This window comes from Camelus bactrianus, chromosome 14 (assembly GCF_048773025.1).
Source record: "Camelus bactrianus isolate YW-2024 breed Bactrian camel chromosome 14, ASM4877302v1, whole genome shotgun sequence".
In the NCBI taxonomy this organism is placed as follows: domain Eukaryota; kingdom Metazoa; phylum Chordata; class Mammalia; order Artiodactyla; family Camelidae; genus Camelus; species Camelus bactrianus.
Window position 1 is genome coordinate 6,192,381 of NC_133552.1, and position 23,740 is coordinate 6,216,120.

The 23,740-nt window shown below is 34.7% G+C and overlaps 1 protein-coding gene across 1 annotated transcript in view; it reads left to right on the forward strand.

Annotated features, from left to right (window-relative positions):
• Positions 1–23,740, forward strand: part of USPL1 (ubiquitin specific peptidase like 1) — a 29,636-nt gene that overhangs the window by 2,529 nt on the left and 3,367 nt on the right. The window contains exons 2-8 of the mRNA XM_010951532.3: positions 392–557; positions 1,072–1,200; positions 4,520–5,159; positions 8,672–8,785; positions 13,695–13,824; positions 17,107–17,232; positions 21,988–22,145. Coding sequence (XP_010949834.2) covers positions 459–557; positions 1,072–1,200; positions 4,520–5,159; positions 8,672–8,785; positions 13,695–13,824; positions 17,107–17,232; positions 21,988–22,145 — 1,396 coding nt within the window. The 5' untranslated portion in view covers positions 392–458. The remainder of the gene's footprint in view (positions 1–391; positions 558–1,071; positions 1,201–4,519; positions 5,160–8,671; positions 8,786–13,694; positions 13,825–17,106; positions 17,233–21,987; positions 22,146–23,740) is intronic.

The following is a 23,740-nucleotide window of genomic DNA, read 5'->3' on the forward strand; positions in this document are numbered from 1 at the left end:
TTACTGAATGTGATTCTCCTTCATGGGACTACACTCAAAATGTGCTTGTTACATGTATAATTTGTAATCTGATTGTGTTTGTGTTTTTGTTCAGTTACAGATTATTTACTTTATAAAGTAGTATTTTGTTGGCAAGTTGCTTACAAATGAGTTTGCTATGAAGACTGGTCCTATTGCCAGTCTATGCCCTTTTCCCACGAATTTGCTAGATATGCAAATAAATTTAGGTATTTTGTTTTCACTGCAAGATTACAATTCATAATATGCTTAACCTAGCATATATGGTTGTCAAAATATACTTAATATATACACATCTCATAAAATAGTACAACTTTTTTTCAAAGTAAATAGGATTTTTATTTAATTGTCTATTGACTTTTCTTTTTTCCAGGGTTCATTGAAAAATCCTTAGTGATATTGACATGTTTCAAGTGAAATAAATTAGCCAGTGACTCGGAATGATGGATTCCCCGAAGATTGGAAATGGTTTGCCAGTGATTGGACCAGGGACTGATATAGGGATATCTTCACTCCACATGGTGGGGTATTTGGGAAAAGTTAGTGAACTTATTTTTTGCCTCAGTGCAAAGTTGGTTTGTTCCCTTCTATTTTTGAGACTTAAATTCAGTTTTAATTTTACCAGTTTCTAAAAAATTGTGTCTTCCACGGAAATCTTACAGTAATGGCGAAAGATTATTTTGTGTTTACCTCTCTATGTTTTATTGATACGTGAGAGTAGAAATAAAACATAGACCTTATGGTTTACTATTTGAATATATTGAACATAATTTTTCCCTGGCAGTTGACATTACTTTTTTTCTTGCAAATAAAACTGATGCTGTTCTTAATACTTAATTTAATATTTGAAACTAGAATATATATATTTTTGGAGCAATAGCTATACTTAAAGCCTGTATGCATTTCTTTTATTTGCCATCTTTAAGCTATCTTGCCAGGATACTTCTAGGTGAAAATTGTGTATTTTTTTCTGGTTACTTTTCCATTTAACTTTTTGTAACTAGGTACAATCTAGGAATGTCTATATTTTAATATACTTTATTTCTTTTTTAGAATTATGATTCAGCTAAAGTCCCGTCAGATGGGTATTGCCCTGCTTGTAGGGTGAAGGGAAAGTTAAAAGCCCTAAAGACGTACCGAATTAGTTTTCAAGAATCTATCTTTTTGTGTGAGGATCTGCAGGTAAAGTATTAATCTTAGATGGTACTGAAGTTTTAGCCTTTTGCCTTTTTCTTAAATATTTAAATTTGTACTCATTTGTGTTTTTTAGACTATGTTTTTAATATGTAGGTAATGAGAGTCTCTAGATCTGTCTGGTATGCAATTTTAAATATTTTCTGTTTTTTTTTCCACCTGATTTCCTGAGTTATTGCATGAAAATGTTTTTATTATCATTAGACTTGTGAGAGGAGAAAATATATTTCGAGAATTTTTTTAAACTTTGTTGGATCCTTTTAGCTGTTGGTATGTAGTAGTTACTCTCATCTGGTTGCTTTATTAGATTTGAAACTTACAGGAAAAGTTACTAATCTCTAAATATTATTTACTTAAGGTAAATCTTTTAGAATTATAGTAATTTATACCTTCTGGTACAACTTTTACGTAGGAGCTTGTTAAATTGCATACTACTCTACATTTTACTGTACTTGGCAACTTACAAAAGTGTTACAGACATGTTTAATTTTCAAAACTTTGCAAAGTAGATATTCCCCTGTTATGAATAAGAAAACAAATGCAGCAGGTTTAGGGAATTGTAACTTTTTTTCCTTTTTTTGAGTATTCCATTATTTAGTCCTTTATTGGAATTTTTATTTAATTATGTAGTCTTTAAAAAAAACACATGAAATTTATAATGAAAGGCTTTTAATCATTAATGTTAACATCATCCAAGAAAATACTTTTCTTGGTTTTCTTCATTTGTAAAGTGAATGTAAATTATTTTTATAATTTGTCTTTGCACATCCCTTGCAGATAATTATCCAAATATAATGTGGTGTGTTTTCTTTATTCCTGTTCTGTAGGAATGAAAGCAGGAATATGTTTATTTAAACTGTTCACCAAAAGTCAGACAGCATTAGTTTTTTTCAGTGTAAGGTATTAAATGCTCTTAGATGGTTGGGCTAGAGTAAAAAATTAGTGCTCTGTATATCATTTTATGACTTTTTTTTTTTGGACAGGCTAAAAGCTTTCATTTTAGTTATAAAAATGATACATGTCTATTGCAAATAAAGTAGAAACCAAAGTCAGATAAGAAGGGTTAAAAATCCAAAAGCATTCATTTATAAAAAGGAAAAATCAGGGCAAGGACAAGTTATATTTTAGATTGGCACTATGTTGGGAGCACGGATTATGTAAACAAAAGTCACTAAAGACATTTGCAGTTTAGGGGGAAACCATCCAGGCCACTAAATTTTGCAGACCCAGGGCCCTTTGTGGTTTATTGTTTTTAATTAATTAGGGGTGCTGGTAGGCGTGCACGCCATGATCTTGACTCTGCTTGAGCATGGTAATGATTTCTTAAAAATTTTTTTGCTTTTTGAAAAAAATATTTAAATTTTCTAATAAAAAAAACAACATAAAATTTGCTGTCTTAACTTTTTAAGTATACAGTTCAGGATTCTTTGTTATATTCACGTTGTACAACACATCTCTAGAACTTTTTCATCTTGCAAAAATGAAATTCTGTTCCTCTTGAATAACAACTTCTTCCCCTAGCCCTAGCAACTACCATTCCAGTTTGTCTCTATAAATTTGACTACTCTAGGTACTCCATATAAGTGTAATCATACGGTATTTTTATTCTTGTGATTTTACTTAGCATAATGTCCTCAAGGTTTATCCATATTGTACCATATGACAGGATTTCCTTTTTTAAGGCCGAATAATATTCAATCATAAATATAAACCACATTTTCTTTATCCATTTGTTTGTGTGTGGACTTTTGGGTTGCTTCCATGGCTCTTAGCTATTGTGAATAATGCTGCAATGAATATGGCTCTTCAAGTATCTCTTTGATGTCTTGGCTTTCAATTTTTTTGGATACATACCTTTTTATAACTCTCTGAATACAAAATTACTGCCATTGATTTTGAAGGGTTCTCTGTCTTCTGACATGTGATGATTAAGGAAATAATGTCTATAAAGTTGAGGGTCAGGTTTATTAGTTGATGGTGACTGCACAACTAGTTGGTAAGAAAAGTCAAGAACTTGTCCTATTAAAGAATTTCATAAGTGCAGTATTATGAGTATAATGTTCACTTGTATTGGAGATGCTATATTTTAAGTGAGAGGATTTAGTGCATTTCAGTTAGTTGTTGTAAATGAACCATCTCAAAACGGTAGTAACTAGAAGAACTTAATGGCTTCACTCATGATTCTGTGGGTTGACAGGGCAGTTCTTACACTTTACATACTGTTAGCTAGGACAACTGAAATGTCCACATGGCTAAAGTGGGTGCTAGATACCATCTGGAAACTCAACTCAGTCAGCCAGCCAGGATCTCAGTTCTTTTCCATGAGGGTCACTCCATGAGGCTAATTGGCTCCTCTCAGTGTGATGGCTGGGACTAATAAAGAGTGTTCCAGAAAGAGGGCTCCAAGAGGACAAGCCTAGTAAACCAGTGCTTATCAGGCATCCATGTGCATCCTGCCTGCGAATGTCCCATCAAAGCTATTCACATAGCCAGTCTTGGGGCTGTGTGGCTGGGGACTAACTCTAGGAGGGCATGCGTACCAGGAGGTACAGTTCTTTAGTTCACTAGAGGCCACCAAGGTACCAGTCTACCATACTTGTACAGAAGGAGGCATATTTTAAATGAGGGCACATAAGTATATAGATTGCTTGCATTTGTCCTGTAAAATATTTTCTAGTTTTCAAACTGAGGGAAAACATGACTCTTCCAGTGGTTTGTTTACACTTTTGATATTTGGCTGAAATTGTGTTGATGCACGGTGAGATTTGATGAAGTCATTAAAATTCAGCCAATTTGACTCTTAGACCCAATTTGGATGTAAAATTGATATGCTGATGTGCTCTCAGATTAATACTCAATTTCAAAACTAAGAAACATAGAAATCACTCCATGCAACTTTTTTTGTTTGAAAATACCTTTCTAGTTTTTAATGCTATGCAGTGTACCTGTCCCCAAAAGAATAATACTCATCATAAAATGTTGGAATGTTTAATTTTTCACTCAACATTAGATTTTTTATTAAAGCAAAAAATGTATGTTTTCCTCATTAGCTTATCCTAGGATGTCTCAGATTAAACCCTTGATCGTTCAAATTAACTGGAAAAATTCTTTTGGGACCAAATTTTGATTAAATAATTGTTTATCCTTGGTTCCTTCAAATTTATATTAATAATGTAATATACTTTCTTAAACTTGTCAAATTAATGCTAAAATTTTGTACGTATTTTTCACGACATAGAAAGGGTGAAGTAAAACTTGAACTTATTTGAAATTTTATAGTTTTTATTATTTTGTTTTTTACTTCTAGTGCATCTATCCCTTGGGCTCTAGGTCACTTAATAACTTAATTTCTCCTGATTTGGAAGATTGTCACACTGTAAATAAGCCTCAAAAGAGGAAGATCTTGGAAACTGACTATAAAGATTCACCTCTTTTAGCAAATTCCAAAAAGACTAAAAATCCTATTGGTATTAATGGTGAACAAGTTTTGAACAGTCAGCATAATGGAGGAGGATATGATGGAAACTCATCAGACTTACCTGGTTTACTACACGGTGGTCAACAGAATCCAGTTAGGACGGCTGATTCCTTGGAGCAGAATGAGATTTTGGAAGCTGATACTGTTGACATGGCTGCTGAAGAAGATTCTGCTACAGTTAATGTTTCTGATGGGACCTTCCCTCAGAATGAAGGATGCACATCTGAACTAGAAATGCCATCAGAGAGCAGACGTACCTCATTTTGCCAGACTTCATGTGTCCAGTGGAAAAATACACATGCTCTCTGCTGGTTAGACTGTATCCTGTCAGCATTGGTGCACTTGGAAGGGCTGAAAACCACTGTAACTGGCCTGTGCTCTGAAGAGGAATCTGTGTTCAGGCAGTTGTTCACTAAGTACAATCAAGCCAGTGAGCTGCTGGACACCAATCAGTTGGATGGAGTTAAAGGTTAGTAATAACATTTTATTTCTCTTTAATTTTTCAAAAGGTTAATGTTGAGTTTTGTCTGATTGTATGGAAAAGATACCATCAGTAGCCTCTGTTTTATGTAGAGACCTGGGAGCAAGGAGCCCAGGGACAGCGTCTTAAAGCCTGAGATAATACCAGTTGTGTTATCATGACTGCCCCAAAGGCTGTTTTTTCCCAGAAATTAAGAGTAAAGGATAAAAAGGCTGTGGCTGTAGTTAGCTGTCAGGGTGACATAGAGTCTATCAAAGTAAAATTTTAAGTTTTTGAATTGCTATGAGGCAGAATAAAGAAGTAAATACAAATCACCCATAATCCCACAGCTCCTCAAAAATCTCTCTTCACAATGAGGGGTATATTTTATATTTTTATTTTGTTTTTTATAAAATAGGATACCCATGAACCCACCTCCATCCCAAGATAAAATATTTCCAATGACTTATGTCTACCTATGTGTTCTTCCCCATCCTATCCTCCATCTCCCATAAAGATAATCATTATCCTGAGATGTGCTTAATCATTACTTCTTTTGTTAATAGTTTTTCCTACATATGTATGGCTAAGGAATATATTGCCTAATTTAGTTTGTTTTGAACTTTATGAAGAGGATGTTATCTCTTCATAAGAGAGAGTATCTGGGGACTTCCCCCCCCCCCTTTTATAAAGATTTATGAAGCTCTTGTATTTGTGGTTCATTGATTTTCATTGCTATATAATATTTCCAGTTTGTAAATTTATCAGTGTATTTATTCACTCATCTGTCATTGGGTTGTTTTTTGCTATTGTAAATACTGCTGCTGTCACTGTTCTTGGCAAATCTCCTGGGGCATAAGGGTTTCCCTTGGATATACCGTAGCATTGGAATTGCCAAGTCATAGACTGAGTTCAGATTTACCAGATAATGGCTTATTGTTTTCCGAAGTGGTTGTGCCAGTCAATACTCCCATTAGCAATGCAGAAGAGATCTTCCTAATACATATATCCTCCCTTGGTTATTTTCACACTTGGAGATTTTTGCTGTTTGAATGATGTAAAATGGTCTGTGGTCTTGATTTGCCTTTCCCAGATTTTAAAGAGATGGAACAGCTCTTCATATGTAGGTTGACCCTCTGTTCCTTCTGTGGAGTGCCTGTTTGTGTCTTACCCTGTTTTTTTTATTGTCATGTTTATTGATTTGTATGAGTTTTTATGTGTCCTTTTGTTATGTTTATGTCAGGTTGCTAAGTCTCCCGATTTGTATCTTGTGTTTTTACCTTTTGATACCTTTTGATGTATACAAATTGTTAGTCTTTCCTTTTGTAACTAGTAATGTTTGTGACTTTAAAAAGAATTGTTTCCTTTCTCCAAGATCAGAAAGTCATTCACCTATATTTTCACTGAGAAGTCAGAGTTTTGCTTTTGGCCCGGGGTGGGTGGGGGTGGGGTGGGGGTGGATAGTAATTTGGTTGATTTGTTTGTTTGTTTAATGGAAGTACTGGGGATTGTACCCAGGACCTCATGCATGCTAAGCACTCTCCCACTAAGCTATACTCTCCCCGCTGAGTTTTGCTTTTTACATTGAAATTCTTAGTTCATCTGGAGGTAATTTTTGTGTATGGTGTGTGATGAGGGTTCATTTCTTCCCATTGCATAGCTGGTTTTTCTAGCTCCCATTGTCTTCTCAATTGATCTGCCATGCCACTTTTTTCATATAACATTCTGCATATGTGTGCAGCTGTTCCTTTTATTATGACTTTTTAGGTCTTGCTATCCAGTAGTATAAGAATATTTGTCTTCATTTAACTTGACTTTGGTCATGCAGTCTTTTTCTGTTTGTTTTGTTTTAATGAAAGTAGTGGGGATTGAACCCAGGACCTGTACGTTGTTTCCTTATTTTTAACCATTCAGGCTACTTACCATTTATCTTTTTTTTTTTTTCTTTTATGTGTAAATACCATGACAAATATCCATGTATCCTTTGAATCCATTGCTGATTATACCCTAGAAGGGATGTTAAAATCATAGTCTTTTTGAATGACTTTGTGGAAGGGTTATACCAACATAATAACTCCATTTTCATATGTAGAAATAAACATTCTAGGGCGTTCCAGTCACCTTTGGATAGAAACATTTAAAAAGTTGTAATTTTTTTAGATAAGAAATATTTTGTTCCAGTTTGAGTTTCTTTGAGATTTAATTTTTTTTTGCAGTTTTTAAAATTCAGTTTCTCACAAGCATTTTTGCTTTTGACTTTTCTTCTCTTTATTTCTGTTTTCTGTAACTACAGGAGCCACAATACTGAGTAGGTGACAGTTATTTGTTGTAGAAGAACATATCTCATTGAAATTTTGGCTTGAATAGTGAATTAATTTTAATTTTGTACTTTAATATTACATTAATTTTTTGCAGGATAATTGTAGTTTTTATAATATAGTTATAATTACATTTGTTTGAATGGCATTACTTTGAATTGTAAGTTTTCTCTTTTTTGGTGTGGTCAAATAACAGAAATTCTGGTTAATGTTTTCTTCATATTACAGCAGACTCCAGATGTTTTCATAGTGAAACATATAAGCAGAGTGTGGTCAGGCTGTATGAATTATTTGTAAGAGATTTGAGTGAAAAGATCTGTTTGTAGCTTAAGAGTATCTGGAGTCAGATGTGTATGGAGGCTTTTATTCAAAATCATTTTCTTACTAATCTTGGGTAGTTTTCTGTCACAATAATTCCATTTTGAGGACTTTTACCCTAGGAAATGATCAAAAACATGGACAGGTATGTATGTGCTCAAAGGTGTTTATCATGATAGTATTTGTAATAGAGAAGAAAGAAACAAACGTCCAGCAATAGGGAATGGTTCATAAAACTATGGTTCAGTTGGAGTGTAGTAACTAGCCTGCAGAGTTTTTATTGAAGCAAATTTATGTGAAAAAAACAGAATGTGGAATCATACAAAATGCAATGATGTCATTGCAGACCCCTTCACCCCCCCCCCCGAAAAAAAAGACAGAGGAGGAAAACACACTAAATGTTAGTTTAGGAAATAATCATAACTTTATTAAGACTCCTTATAAATTTACCTGCTCCTATGATCTAGTTAAGTTCAATAAAAATTATACAAAGAGGACTAAATGAATAGATGTCTCTAGCGTAAGTAATAATTGCTTGTAAAGAAATAGCTTCAGCTGTTTCGGGGATAGGCAGAATACTTGATAGCTTAGCTCTTTAGCTGACCTTGATTGTTTGGATGAGAAGGGCTTTCACTGATGTTTTACTCGGGCAGAATGATGTTGACCCAAGTCAGTACTAATGATATTGTGCTGTGAATAGATATTGAGGGAATATATGGTACACCACAGGGAGAGGAGGACAAAATTAAGAAATTCTGTGTTTTCCATTTTGTCTCTGCAAAATTTGTTGACTCTGACAAACTTTCATTTTTGGTAATGTCTTAATTGTCTGTGGAAAGATACAGGTTGATGAGAAATTGAAAATGTTCTATATTTTATCATTAGATGGAGATTGTAAAAAACTTACTTCCAAAATATTTACACAAATAGAGACCTACCTGAATGAAGTCAGAGATGAAATTTTTATTAAGCTTCAGCCTCAGCTTCGATGCACATTAGGTAAGTAATTTGTGGAATTTAACTATTATTCTTCTACCATAAAGACATACTTACATAAGGAAATATAATACTGTTTTATTACTTAGGATGGTCAAATTCTTAGAAGAGAGAATCTGGGTAGACTCATTTAGGAATCTCACTGGTTAAATCATTCATGGACAGAGCTGTTCTATATAAACATGCAGGCATATGTTCCTCCCCTTCAGGGTGGATGCAGTTCCCAGAACCAGGTAAATACTTGGTACACCATTGGCTGCTTTCTCCAGTAGACTAATCCAGTGTTTTCAGCCTTGACTGTGTATTTAAAAAGTGCCTAGGAAATTTAAAAATAAGTGCTAGTGTTAGGGCCCATTAAATAAGAGTCTCAGGGATGGAGTTGAACTGTCAGGAATTTTTAGAAGCCCCCATGTGACTCTTGTGGGCAGACAGGCTTGAGAATCTCTGGTCTAAACCAACCTTAATAATTCTATTTCCCCCACCAGTGATTGGTTTAGGAGTGGGCATATGGTGCAATTTTAGCCAATGGAACATGAGGAGAAATACACTGCTGACCTTTTGGGGACGTTTTCTTGCCTTTAAAAAGGGCACCCGAGTGAGACCCGCTCTGCCCTCTGTGACTGGGCTTTGGCCCTGGGAGCAGGGCCGGGGCACCAGGGTCTCTACGTCTTTATACATTTTTTCAGTATTACAAAAATGAGCTGGTAGTGATTTTTTTATTTTTTGAGGGCCATCTTTTTGTTTTATTTCTCTATCTTTGTACTAACTCTTCTATTAATGTTGTGTTGTGGTGGCAGAATACATGATACCCCTATTTGTATAATACCCATATTTAATTATGTAAAATTTCAATACCTTCATGTTTTTCTCTCAATAAGCAGCATTTATTTCATCAGACCCAGATGGTGTATCTAGAAGTCATGTCTTTTTTACATGGTAGTATCTCCTATTTCTTTGTCTCACAGTTCTGTCCCCTGGTTTTACTATTTTGTTTTTCATGAACTCCTAAGTATAGATGTTTACCTTGTTGTAATAATAAACTGATTTTCCATATGCCAGATCTTTGGCATTGCTGCCTCCTAGGACTAGAGGGCTATTCTAATTTGTTATCAGGTGGGATCTCAAATGGAATGAATATTCTTTTTCTCTTTTTATTAAAGTGTGATTTACATATAGTATAATCTTTTTCAGACGTGTACAGTTGTGTTACCATTACCACAATCAAGATATAGAACAGTTCTATCACCATGAAAATGTTCTCCAGGCTCCTTTGTAATCAGCCCCTCTCCTAACCCACAACCACTGATCTGATGGTTGGATACTCGTTTCAAAGGAGCCTTTTCCATAAGATCACCAGAGTGTAGACTGAGGGGCTCCCATGTTGCATTTTGCAGGTGTCATTTTCCCTCCTGGAGTGACCTGAGATGTTTTATTCAGGTTCCCTACTCCAGTTCCCAACTTAATTAAAGATTGGTTTCTCCCCAGTCTGATTCATCACTCTTCTTATCCTTGTGAGTTATGCTTGGAACAGGGTTGCATCTTTCTCCGTTGCCACCTTCAGCCTGGTTTTCTGTGTAACAGAGAAGGGACTTTAAAATTTTGTGCACTCACAGCAATCGAGCGAGCATACAGCTCTTCCAGTACAGTAGAATCCTCTTACTTGCGTTTGCACTACCCAGTCAGCAGTGAGAGGTGCCACAAAGAGCTTAGCATCTTACTAATGAAATCTAATCTTTGCTTCAGGGAGCACTTTTAAAGTCTTAACAGTGTATGTGTCCTCGTTCAGAATATTAATGTATATTTTAAAACACTAAAGAAAGAGAAGTTGAACTGCATTGACACAGAATCAGCCAGGCACTTTATCATTGTGATGATTGTTTTTGAAAAACACACTGTAAACTATCCTCTCTGCTCTAACTCCCACAGTGTAAGAAATATAACATTACAAATACAACTGAAGCCCTTTATGTACTCTTCCCCAATTCTCCCTTACCTCCCCACAAAGGTAACTACTATCTTCAATTTAGTGTTTTCTTTCCCTCTAATCTGTATATTTCTTTTTTTTTTTTTTTTTAAGGAAAAAGCTAATACTGTTATGATTTCTACTTGTTTACGTAATTGTAAAGCGTAATTTAGTGTTGGGGTGTTGTGTACCCGTGTAAGGGTAAACAGACCAGTAGAACAGAATAGAGAGTCCAGATCAGGATCCTCCCCGTTTTGGTTACATCACAGCTGCTTGAGGTAGTGATGCAGATAATGGGGGAAGGAAAAGGCTATCTAGCTCAGATGGTGCTTGGTGCAGTCAGTTCCTGATACAGTTCCCTCCTTCACACCGTAATCAGAAAGAAACCTCAGCACATTTTAAGACCTAAATATGGAAAGAAGAGTTGTAAAACTTTGGAAGAAAATATAGGTGAATATTTAAACATTCAATGGAGAAGAATTTCTTAAATAAGATAGATAAGAGATTGGTAAATATGATTACACAAAAGTTTAAAACCTCTGGGCAAAGATAAAACAAAGAAATAATGTCTAGGGTATCTTATTAAAGAACTCTGGTCCATCAGTTCCAAAAGAAAAAGACAAAAACTGATAGAAAAGTGGCCGGAAGACATTGATAAGCAGTTACTGGAAGAGAAAACTTGAATGGCTAGATAGCAGAGAGTCACTGAAAGGTTTGCATCATGGTAAATGTACTAGGTACAGATGATCCCTAAGTTATAATGGTCCGGCTTTCAATTTTTTGAGTTTACAGTGGTGTGAAAGGCATTCAGCAGAAGCTGCGCTTGGAATTTTGGATTTGACTCTTTTGCTGGGCTAGCGATAAGCCGCTCGGTACTCACTTGTGATGCTGGGCAGCTGCAGCTGCCAGGCAGCCCCGTGGTCACGAGGGTGAGCGGCGGGCACCTTTACACGTTCCTGACCCAGGCCACTGTTCTGTTTTCCACTTTCAGTATAGTATTCAATAAATTATATGAGGTATTCAACACTTTATTATAAAATAGGCATTGTATTAGTTGATTTTTGCCCAGCTGTTGGCTAATGTAGGTGTTCTGAGCACGTTGAAGGTAGGCTGGGCTAAGCTGTGATGTTTGGTAGGTTTAGGGGTATTAAATGCATTTTCAACTTAACAATATATTCAACTCATGGTATAAAGATTTATTGGGATTTAACCCTAGGAGCTGGGGTTAAGTTACTAGAGGCAAAGAAACAACTAATTTAGGCAGGAGGTTATGAAAATTAGAATTAGGCATTGGTATTATATGTGCTCTAGTAGGGTGCTTTATACCCATAAAACTTACACTCAAAGGAGAAATAATTAAGGTCAGTTTGGGAGCTATATAAATTACCTAAAATGATCTGTAATCATGTAACTTATTTAACTGTGTTTTGAGCTCTCTCATGACATTTTGATTCATAGACAACTTTATGTATTTTTAGACCTAAAGATTCTATGTTGACAGACTGGGATTTCAAAATTTGTAGATACTGACAGGCATATGCAGAATAGGTAAACAGGATTATACTGTATAGCACAGGGAGATATATACAAGATCTTGTGGTAGCTCACAGTGAAAAAAAAAAGTGACAGTGAATATATGTATGTTCATGTATAACTGAAAAATTGTGCTCTACACTGGAATTTGATACAACATTGTAAAATGACTATAACTCAATAAAAATATTAAAAAAGATTCTATGTTGTCATTATGAAGTATAAATTATTTGCTTTTTCACTTAATATTTACTTACAATAGAGTAAGCATTTAAAGGCTGATAACTAATTACACACTCATGCTATACTGCACACTGTTTATGCATATGGTATTGCATATGTTCATTTTTAGGAGATTGATTTCTGTTTATAAAAAATATTTTGTTTTGACTTTATATTTTTGTACAAAAATAGTAGCAGGACTATACCACAGAGATGACTATTAAAATAGCCTTTGTGACCACTGGTATTTATAGAGTATGCTTAGGTAATAAGACCCACTGTTCTGCCTTTTGGTCCTGCCAAGGTGACTCCTCCTGGTGGCATTCCAGGCAGCTGTAGTTCCAGGCCAGGGGGAGAAGTGAACCGTGGATGTGAGACTGTCCCAGGGGAGGGAAGGGGTGAAAGTACTCAGACTCTCTCTAGAGCCAAATCAGTAAGGCTGCATCTAACCTCGCTGGAGGATAGGAAGGAAAGAAACCAATTGGAGGATGAATGCAAGAGGAGAAAATAAATCCTCCTACTAACTTGCTTGCTGGTCTCAACACTGAAAGACAGAATTCACAGTTTGGTTTTTGTTTTAATGACAACAAAATTCAGATCTTTAGCTTTAAAGTTGTTCAAGTTTAATTTTAATTGTTGAACGATTAAGAAGAATGGTAGTTGAGGAGTCAGGAGGCTTGAGTCTAGTCCTTTAACCCTCATGTGTCTTTGTCATGCCCTCTCCACATGTAGAACAAGAGAGTTGGAATAGAGATGGCTTCTTAATGGTTTTGTCCAACTCTGAAATTATTATTCTACAGTGTTTCACCAGTTATATTATTTTTAGTATTTGTGCCAAACAAATCTACATATTTTTGTTCTGTTCTATACTCTAGGGCTATTACAGTTCTGAGGATTTTTTTCCTGAAGAAAAGCTAAAAAGATCTGAGGAGATTGTAGGGGTCTTCAGAAGTTTTCATAAATGGCCACCAAGACAAATGAAAGACACTGAGTATTAAGTAAATCTTTATGATGGATATTTTTAAAAAAAATATTTTGAAAACTTACCCAATTGTAAATAACTTACTTTATCATACATACATTACATGCGTATATTCATACTGTGAATATAGTGAGAAAAGAAAACAGTTCATAAGTTCAGTTTACTTTTTTTCAGTTAATTATGAGCAATAATTTTTCTTTCTCTTCTTCAAGGTGATATGGAAAGCCCAGTGTTTGCATTTCCTCTGCTCTTAAAAACAGAACCCCATGTTGAAAAGCTCTTCACATATTCTTTTTCTTGGAATTTTGAATGCTCACAATGTGGACACAAGTATCAAAACAGGTTAGTTTTTCTATTTTTTAAAATGGGTTCATTCTATTAAAAAATGATTCTGAGTAATAAAATTTGAAGAAAACTTGCTTCCACCCATAGCACAGCTCTCTCTCTGGTTTCTTATACCCTTGATGAAATTTCCCACCATATCTTGAAGTCTCTCCACCCTTAAGGTTAAAAGGAAAAATAAGCCCCAGGAAGTGCTGTTTGCTTGCTTCTTCAAACTGGAAGAGTTAAAACAAAATGAAAACACGTTTTGATAGATTATTAGAGGATGTGTTCTTGAGTTCTTTAGTGGACGTAGGGACAAATGGGAGAAGTGTCACGTTCCCCTGCACTGCCCTCTGGATTCCTTGCTGAGAAAGAATGCCTCTCAGAATTCTTTGAAAAACTATGTTTTGTTCACTGCTATCTTAGGGACTGGGGTTTTTGTTTGCTTGTTTTTAACATCATGGAAACTTGATTTTAGGCTCCCATAGTCTAGCAGCAGCAGTTCTCAGAGGTAACTTAAACTTTCCAGTTCCTTCCCTTCATTTCCTGAAAGACCAGTCACCACCAGAATCCTTCTACACGTGAGCTGTCTCATCCATACTTTCTACTTCCCTGATGCCTCTGAATGAGGATTAGAGGGATCTTGATTGACCTACAGGCCCTGAGATTGGTACTGGGAGGAAGCAAGGAGAAGAAGGAAGCTGCAGATTTATTTTGCTCCCGCACACCTACCATATAAATAAAGAGAGGAATTAGGATTTAGAAGAGGAGTCAGAGTTCATCATACAGGATACCCTCACTTTGTCCATGTATGAGAAAGTTGCTGGCTGGCCGGCAGTTAAAAGATGACCAAACTCTTCCTGTTGGTCATTTATTCAAATTATTATAATAGAGATAAATCCCATCTTCTTTTCTTAAATTCACCTATTAGAAAATTTGGAGTCTCTTAATGTTATTAAATTAAAGTACAAGAGAAAAATATTGCTTTAGGCATTCATTATCTAAGTTCAGATTATTTTTAGGTATTTTAGGGAACAATCGAGGAAAGTTAAGTCTGAGAGAATGCTGTAGGGAATCCAAGCTACAGAATCGGGAAACATTTTTTCTTTTTTTTAACCAGTTAACTTGAAAGTATTAGAACAGAGTAAGAATTAGCATTTCACTCATACCTAGGACTTAGAATAATTTTGTGTAAGTGAGTATGAGAACAAATGTCTGCTTCGAGGTCTTCTCTCATGGATTTCTATAAATTATCTGATTTTTTTCCTCATTTGACAGATATGGAAACTGAAGCTTGAAAGGGGTTAAATTGATGCCCAAGGTGACACACTAGTAAGTGGCAAAATTCAGGCTTAGGTTTTCTGTTCTCTAAGACTTACCTGCTCACTGTGGTACACTGCCTAGTCACCACCTGGATTTTAAGTAATATAAACAAGCCTGATGGTTAAAATCAACTTAACTACAGCTTTTCCCAAGATCCCCATCTCAGTTATTTGACAGCTTTTCATTGAGCATATTTTATGTGCCAGGACCTCAACAGAAATAATCTTTATCCTGGCCAAATTCCGACCAGTTGGTTAGGGAAATAACATACGAACATGATAGAGGGCCAGTGACTTAGTAGTTATTTTGATCTATTGGCTTTGAATACAAGGTGATTAGGTGCATTTTGGAGCTGTATGGAAAAAACCGCGGGCTCAAGGGAGAGAAGCCGTCAACCACTTGGGTTTGCTTTTTTTTTTCTTTTTTTTTTTTTTTTTTTAATTTTTTAATTCTAAAGATAAAAGTAGTTACAGAGAAAAAGCTAAAATGAAGTGGCATTTCATTACATTGTAATATATGATAGCTTAAAAGTTATTTCCAATTAATCTGATGGAAGAATATCCAATAAACTCATTCATTTTTGTGCTGCTATTTTTGCTGTCAGTTTAAGAGCTTTTACTTGATTTAGAAGGTATATTCTGGAGGCAGTTAAAAACATGGTCTTTGGAGTTGGACTCCCTGGATTCATATCTCAGGTCTGTCATTTATCGTCTGATGTACATGCTAGATCTCACTTACCTCATCTGTAAAATGGGGATAAGAGTAGTATCTGCCTCTTCCGTTTGTTTGAAGACGAGTGCTTAGCACAGTGCCTTGTACCTAGTAAGTAATCAGAAATGTTAGATGTCATGTGGAGCATGAACACTTATTTGCTAAGACAAAGTCCCTTTTATTAACTAAAAAGTGGGAGCCTTTGCTTAACATTTATCTTTGAGAACTAAGAATTAAGCAGAAATAGTGCATTTGTTGATACCTTTATGTGGCTTTGTTTTTAAAATGTTCTTCTGGGAGAACTGATCTATTTTTAACAGCTTGTGCTTATCTCACTTATGATTTATCAATATTATTGTTTAGGAAAGAGGCTAGTGTTTCTCTCTTAGGTAATTAATAATTGTTCTTTTAAAGATATTAATAGTAACCTATAATGAAAAAGAATATGAAAATGAATATATGTATATATATGTATGACTGAAACATTATGCTGTACACCAGAAACTGACACATTGTAACTGACTACTTCAATGAAAAAAAAAGATAATAAAGCAGATCTGGTTGGGGTACAGTGTACATATTTAAAGATCATCTTTTTAGATGCCTATTGCTACCGAGTATTCAGCCTAAAGTGCAAATTTAGAATTGGTGAAAACAAATCCTTCACAACCAGTGTTCTGATATTTTAAGGGTCAAAATTAAGTTGTTCATCGTTCTGAATATATGTTTTTTAAATTCCCTTTTTCATTTGTGATTGTTGATAATGAATAGCCAAACTGAATTTTTTAAGGGGTGAGCTTTTAATAGATTTGAAAACCTTAGAACAGTGGTTCTCAACCAGGGGCTATTTTTTGCCCCACAAGGCATTTGGCAGTGACTGGAGATAACTGGTTGCTACAACTGGAGGCTGTTCCTGGCATGTAGTGTGTAGAGGCCAGGCATGAGGCTGAAGATCCCACAATGCACAGAACGATGGCCCACAACAAAGAATTACCCAGTGCAGAGTAGCAATGGTATTGCTCTTGAGAAACCTTGCCTTTATCATTTTCTTCATCTCATTGCTGAAAAATTATAGGTAATTAAATATGGAGAGAGCTTTACTAGGGTTAAGGAGGAACACATTGGTATGTTGATTAGGGGATTAGGAAGGTATGAATAAACGAATACAGGAAAGTACCTTTTATTTTAGACATTGATTTAAGTTAACATAAATGAATATAACTTAATTGAAATTATGTCTTTTTTTTTTTTTTTTTTTTTTACTAGATATATGAAGAATCTGGTCACCTTTACAAATGTCATCCCTGATTGGCACCCACTTAATGCTGCCCATTTTGGTCCATGTAACAATTGCAACAATAAGTCGCAAATAAGAAAAATGGTATTAGAAAAGTGAGTTTAACTTGCCTTAATATTTTTGGAACAAAATGAAGGTGGATTTACTTTTTTTTCCTAGTGTGTAGAATTAAAAGTGATGACTACAATCTGTTTTTCAGAAGTTTGTGTTAATATATGTTTATGAATTGCCAAAATGCTTCTCTGTACCAGGAACTGTGGCCAGTAAACAAGCTGTTTAGGTGACACTGCTGTGGAGCTAACTTAGAGTGATTGTCTGACTCCACTCTTCAGCATTATTCCTTCTTTTGCCATTTTTCTCTTTTTAGGGATATTAGAGTTCAATTTTTGTCTCCTCTGCCAAGTGCCTGGAGTCACTAGAATTCTAGGATTTCCTTAATCTATTTTCAATAACTAAGATGATTCAAAGATGAGCTACAGGCTTATCTGTCTGAATTTCCGTCTTCTTCCAGATCTCAGCCTGCTAATTCTTCATCCTCTTGTAAGCTTTCTGCTGCCCTTGAGCAGATGTGTTTTTATTATATTTTGCCAGCTCTTCTACTTGTCCTCAGTTAACGGACTGGTCAGAATGATCTTTTCCAGTATTATCAGAAGCCCCATATCTTTAAAAACTCACAGGTCAATCCCATTTTAGGCAGTTTGTCTCTCTTGTTAATATACTCACACACATGTACCTCGTCTTTAATCTGTACTTTCAGTTGCCTTATCTCTATTCATAAAGGAAATGTTTTGAGGTTTAATTTGATGTAATAATGAACCAATGACATTAACCTTTTCAGCTGCCCTTGCATGTGCCAAGAAACCATTCAGAACCTTTCCTAAAGGTTTGTTTTCATCCAAGTAATAAATTCTCAGTTAATCTAATAGTGCCAAAACTTAATGGAAAAAAAGAATACACCTGTTCTTCAGCATCTGTTGCCTGTCAGCATTGAGTCTTTTAGGGATTCTGTGGGGCATATAAGCTCTTCCCATCAGCATTGCATTCTGTTACACTCATGTTGTCACTTCACTCGTTCTGCCAAGTTACTATTTTTCTGTTTGCTTTTTTGTCTTCTAAATACTTACATCTTCCTGTTTGCTCATGTCTCCTTTCCCTTTCTTTGTCCTTTTGGTTTATTACCTTTTTTGGTCCTTCACTATCATTTGATAGCATTTAAGTGGAAAGGCAGAGTAGAAAAAAGAAGAGGAAGTAACTTTAATCAAAAGTCCATAGTCTGTCTTGGCTGTCTGGGTCCAAGTTTTGAGATTTCAGTCTTGAGGAGATCCTTTTTCTATAAAGTGCTTTCCTTGGTGATAGAAGGGCAACAGGATGTGGGGGTCTGTCATCCTGCGCTGGACCATGATCACTTGAGGCTTCTTAGTCTATGTAACTTAGTTTTACCTGCTTTTCTCAAGCCCAGGCATTGAAGATAAACTCACTACTATCTTGTTTGATCTGTTAATTTGTTGCATTGCAACATATAACTTTTAATTATACAAATACATTGCTTTACTTAAAAATTCATACTGTGATCTGGAAATGTATCTAGTGTTTCAACAGGAAATGTGTTTAGAGTTCTAATGAATGGGCCAATTTATAAGCAGAATTTATAATTTTGAATACAGAATTTACTGTATTCAAAAGTAAATTGAACTAGTGTGTAAAGTTTCACTTAAATTTTAAATGACAAGGTCTTTAGTCCTTTGTAATTTCTTTACTTTGAAATTTGTGTGAACTGATTGTTGATATCTAGTGGAATTTAGAAACAAATTTAATATAGCTTTTAGGATAACTTAAAAGTAATTCAGCCCATCATAATACTGTACATAATTCAGTCTTACAGCATTCTAAAAACGAATCATGTTGAAAGTTCCCTGAATACCTTGTTTCAGGTAATCCACATCTCTATGTTCCCATTAGAGAAAAGCGGCCATTGATAAATCAGATGGATTGCATCTAGTAGGTCCAAATCTGCTACTTTTATTTAATGTTTAAAAATTATATCCATAACATGATGACATGGACTTAGAATGTGATTTAATTTTGCTTCATAAACTTTTTTTTTTTGAGGGGGAGGTAATTAGGTTTACTTATTTATTTGGTTTTTCAATGGTAATACTGGGCATTGAACCCAGGACCTCATGCATGCTAAGCATGCACTCTACCACTTCACAAACCACCCCTCTACCCCTCTACTTCACAAACTCTTCAAATGAACCTTTCATTACTGCCACTGTCTCCTTTAGGTGTCTAGCCATACACTTTCCTCAGTTGTCTTTTGAAAAGCTTATTTACCTAAACTTCAGTTTTAACAGTTGTTTTTTTTTTAAAAAAACAACTGCTTGTGAAGGATAAAGGAGTGACAGAATTAAAGTAAGACATTTCCGTTCTGTGCTTACAGAGCTTTCTTTAAGTCCCTAATACAATGATTTTGAGACTTTTTTAAACAATAAACTACACTCTCCCCTGCAAATTTTGGATGGAATACTGATATGTAAAATAGTTTAAATTGTGTTTCTTAATTTAAATCTTCACTGTTTGGCAGGAGATACTTTATTATTTGTGAGATCCTTGAATTACCTCCTGAGAATACAGTTTGTAAACTTTCGTGGAACAGCTGACTTTTTCTAAAGATGTATTTTCTTATTTACAATTGACATGAACCAATTCTGATTATTTGAACTATACCTAGTTTTACTGATATTTTTTATTTTCTGCCATATTCCAAAGTAGTTCAATGATATAATAGATCTAAAATATGAGATTTAAAAATTACATTTGCAGATTTTTTCTGCCTAAAGCCTACATTATTAGAGTTCAGAAGTACATATATACACATTGTTAAATATACATTTTCTAAAATATGAATGAATATTACATTAGTTGAGATGAAAATCAAAAATTTGTACTCCAGGCCATTAGCACAAGTTGGCTACTCTTTGTGGAACAGATTCAGTGTTCTGTGCTTGCTTTCTCTCTTTCCTGTTTTCTTGTCTTTTCCTGAGGGTAGATCCTCCTGTTAGGGAGGCGAATGCAAATGGATCTTAGCTTGAAATCTCTTGTGACTATTGATTCCAGTTCTGTTAACCTTTTGCATTCAGTTTTTTATTGTTGAATCAGAACCTAACTTGCTCTCTTCCGCTCTGAGCATCATCTTACACACTCAAGTTTAGGAAGCCCAAGTTCAAAAACCTATTACTGCCAGGGTGGTAAATAAAATCCCTTCCTCATCTACAGGCTGGAAATGAGGCAAGTGGGAATTATGGGTAGGAAAATGCTGTGATTTCTAGGGGACTCCAGGGTCTACAAGACCTAGAGAGGAAAATAAACTAGAAAAGGAGGAAGCATATGCTTCATTTTATTGACTCCAAGATGCCAACGTGTATGAGTTGTACCATTTTAAAAATATGCCAAAGAAGTAAATGCTGCCTATTTAACATTTTCCATGTGTAAACTCATATAAAGAAGAGAGGAAACTAGTTAGATTGCGTAGTCTAGGGATAAGAGAATGTTTTAGTGACTAGCCTAAGCAAATATCTTGAAGAGATGTCATATGAGGCCAAAAAAACTAAAGCCTGCATATCCAGCTGTGAGGATGTATCTCTAGTTTTACTGTGGATTGTTGATTCAAATGCTCTCTCACCTTTGACATAGTTGAAATGGGAATACATCTAAAAATTAATGGCATGAGATAGTTTAATTGGCAGTCTTCTTTCATAATGGTACATTTTATAATCAGTGGCATCTTAGATCAATGAAATATGTGTGACAAAAACAATGGAAGTTTAGTGTTATATAGACAGTTTTGCAGGACTTTTTATTAATGGGTACTTAAATTTTAAAGACTTGATTTTTTTCTAACAGAAGGACTGACAAGGGATAATTTGTAAATTTTCTTTGTAATTTACAAAGATATAATTTGTAAATTATAGACTGAATAATCTGCATTTTGGACATTGATTCATGTTTATTTCAGTTGAATAAATTTTGATAAGCTAAGTAAGTTTTGACAACTATTTAAATCATGGGAAGAGAGATACTCAATATTTTTCCTAAATCTTGGTAAGTTTGTTAAATTTAGTTATTTGAGTGAGGCTTATCATTGGGTTCTATTTTCTGGTTTGGCATGTTACTGTAATAATGAAATGTACTTTTGAAATTATTGATGTCTTGAAGTTTAGTAGACCAACCAGTGTGTTGTATTTTCTTCTCTACTTAGTTACAAATTAAACTTTTTGTAAGTAGAAATTTTAATTTGATAGGTCGCTCTACTTTTTTTTTTCTCTATCCACTTGTTGAGAAAACAGAGAAATAGGCCAAATTATTAGCATGTTGGTGTTTTTTAAATGTTTATTTTAATACCTTAGGTTTTGGAGTTTTTTTTCCCATATATTACCTGTCCCATGTAACAAAAAGCAATTTTTAATTTGGGCACTTGGTGCCAAAGAAAATACTAAAAGGCATGGATTTTTTCCTTTGATTCTGCAAAGTAGTTACCAAGAAATCTTCTCTAAGCCAAAGCCGCATTGCGGCTTACAGAGCAATTTTTGTTTAATGGTCTGTGTTAGAACCTTATTGCATGATGGCTTCCAACTGTCAGTGATACATTTTGAGAAGGGTTTATTGTTACATACTTCGTAGAGTGAGTTCTCCATTTCTAATTAAGGCACACATCTGGAGGTTCTCAAGAAACATTAGTGCAGTTGGCCTTGAAAGTGTTATGTGTGACTGACTTGCTTCAGACCATCTTTTGTATCACCAGACGCATGGTGTTACATTTGTTCGACTTGTCTCGCCTTTCTCTCCCACAGAGTATCTCCCATATTCATGCTGCACTTTGTGGAAGGCTTACCGCATAGTGACCTGGAGCGCTATTCATTTCACTCTGAAGGCTGTCTTTATCAAATAACTTCTGTAATTCAGTACCAAGCAAACAATCACTTTATAACATGGATTTTAGATGCTGATGGTAAGTGTTTAAACATTTTTCTTAGAATAGGCTTGGAGACTAACTCTAGTTTGTTCTTTAAAGAACAACCTCTGCCTTGACTCTTCTTGTCCTTGCCTAGAGCCATTTTGTCCCTGTCCTCCACCCTGTCACTAGGGTTTGGAATCTCTCCTAACTTCTACCTTTGCTTATTTATATCAACATATTTATGGGTGTACGCATGCCTGTGCATATTTCTTTTTAGACAAAGAATGAGATCATATATTACTGTTGGTTTACATTTTGCTTTTTTTCACTTAATATCTTTGCTTTTATTTCTTTTTATTACATGAGTAATACATGTTCAGGGAAAAAAATGAACGGTGGCAATTTTGATTTTTTAGATTTATAACTTTATAATTCTGAAGAAGGTGCATCGACTAGAGGCTTTTGGTTGAGAACAACAATAAGTTTTGCTTAGTTTGCAATTGTTAGTAATATAAATAAAAGTAAATAATATAAATAAAATTGTTAGTAATATAAATATTACACACTCTGTTTAACCTTCTCTCACTGTGAAATAGAATATCTGAAATCCATAGTTTGTTAATAACTATAGTCAAGGTAAAGCCTGTATTTAAATAATTAAACTTTTCAATAGAAGGTTAAATAGTACAGCTCATAAATTTTGCTAATTTTTTCCCTTCCATATGTTTAATGTGGTTTACTATTGAGTTTGTTTCCCCTTATAATAATGTTCACTTTGTCTTAGACAAGATAACTTAGTCTCCTTAAAGTGTTTTATCAGGCTGTTGGTAAGAGTTCACTTGAATTTTTTTCCTAATTTTGTTTTCTTTTGTTTGGGATCATTTAGATAGGTGACATGATAATGTGTTTATAAAAGCACTTTGCAAATTGAAACTCATGTATAAATAGTTATAACCTACTTTAGAATCTGGAGGAAGGTGGTTCTCAACATAAAAAAGCTAAAAAAAAAAGTTTTGTTTTTTTATTGCATTCTAGAGAATAAAAAATCCTCTTGGGCAGGTAGAAGAGGTTAGATAGTTTCCAACCCTGACAGCATATAAAAACTGTATGGTTAGCTTATAAAAAAAGAAAATCCTGGTTCTCCCATTCCAATGAATCAGTCTCTGAGGATTGGACCCAAATAATCTTGTGATTCTAATATGCATGTGTGGTGAAGAACCACTGACCTAGGCAAACAGAAGATTCTCAAAGTTTTAATACGTATAGGATAAGAAGTAGTGGGTTCAGATAGCTTGTAAGAGTGTCTCCACATAAACTTAGCAGATGGTTTTGTTTCGGATTTTTTGGTGTGTAGGGAGGCCTCAACCTCTTCCTCTGTCATCCATCATCTCATTCCCACCTGACAAATGAGAAAACAGGAGCTCAGAAATAAGAGCCGACACTTAAAAATCTAAGCTTTTTTTTTTTTTAACCAAAAAGAGAAATACAGAATTAAGTGTTGGTACTTGAGGTAACAAGTTTAATTTATCTTGAAAATTCATATGTATGGAAATAATTTACATTCTGATATTGTTAGTTGTATTAAGTGATACTGTATTCTAAGTTCCAGAAGTGAAATACAATTTTCTGTCTTGTTTTGTGGGCATTTT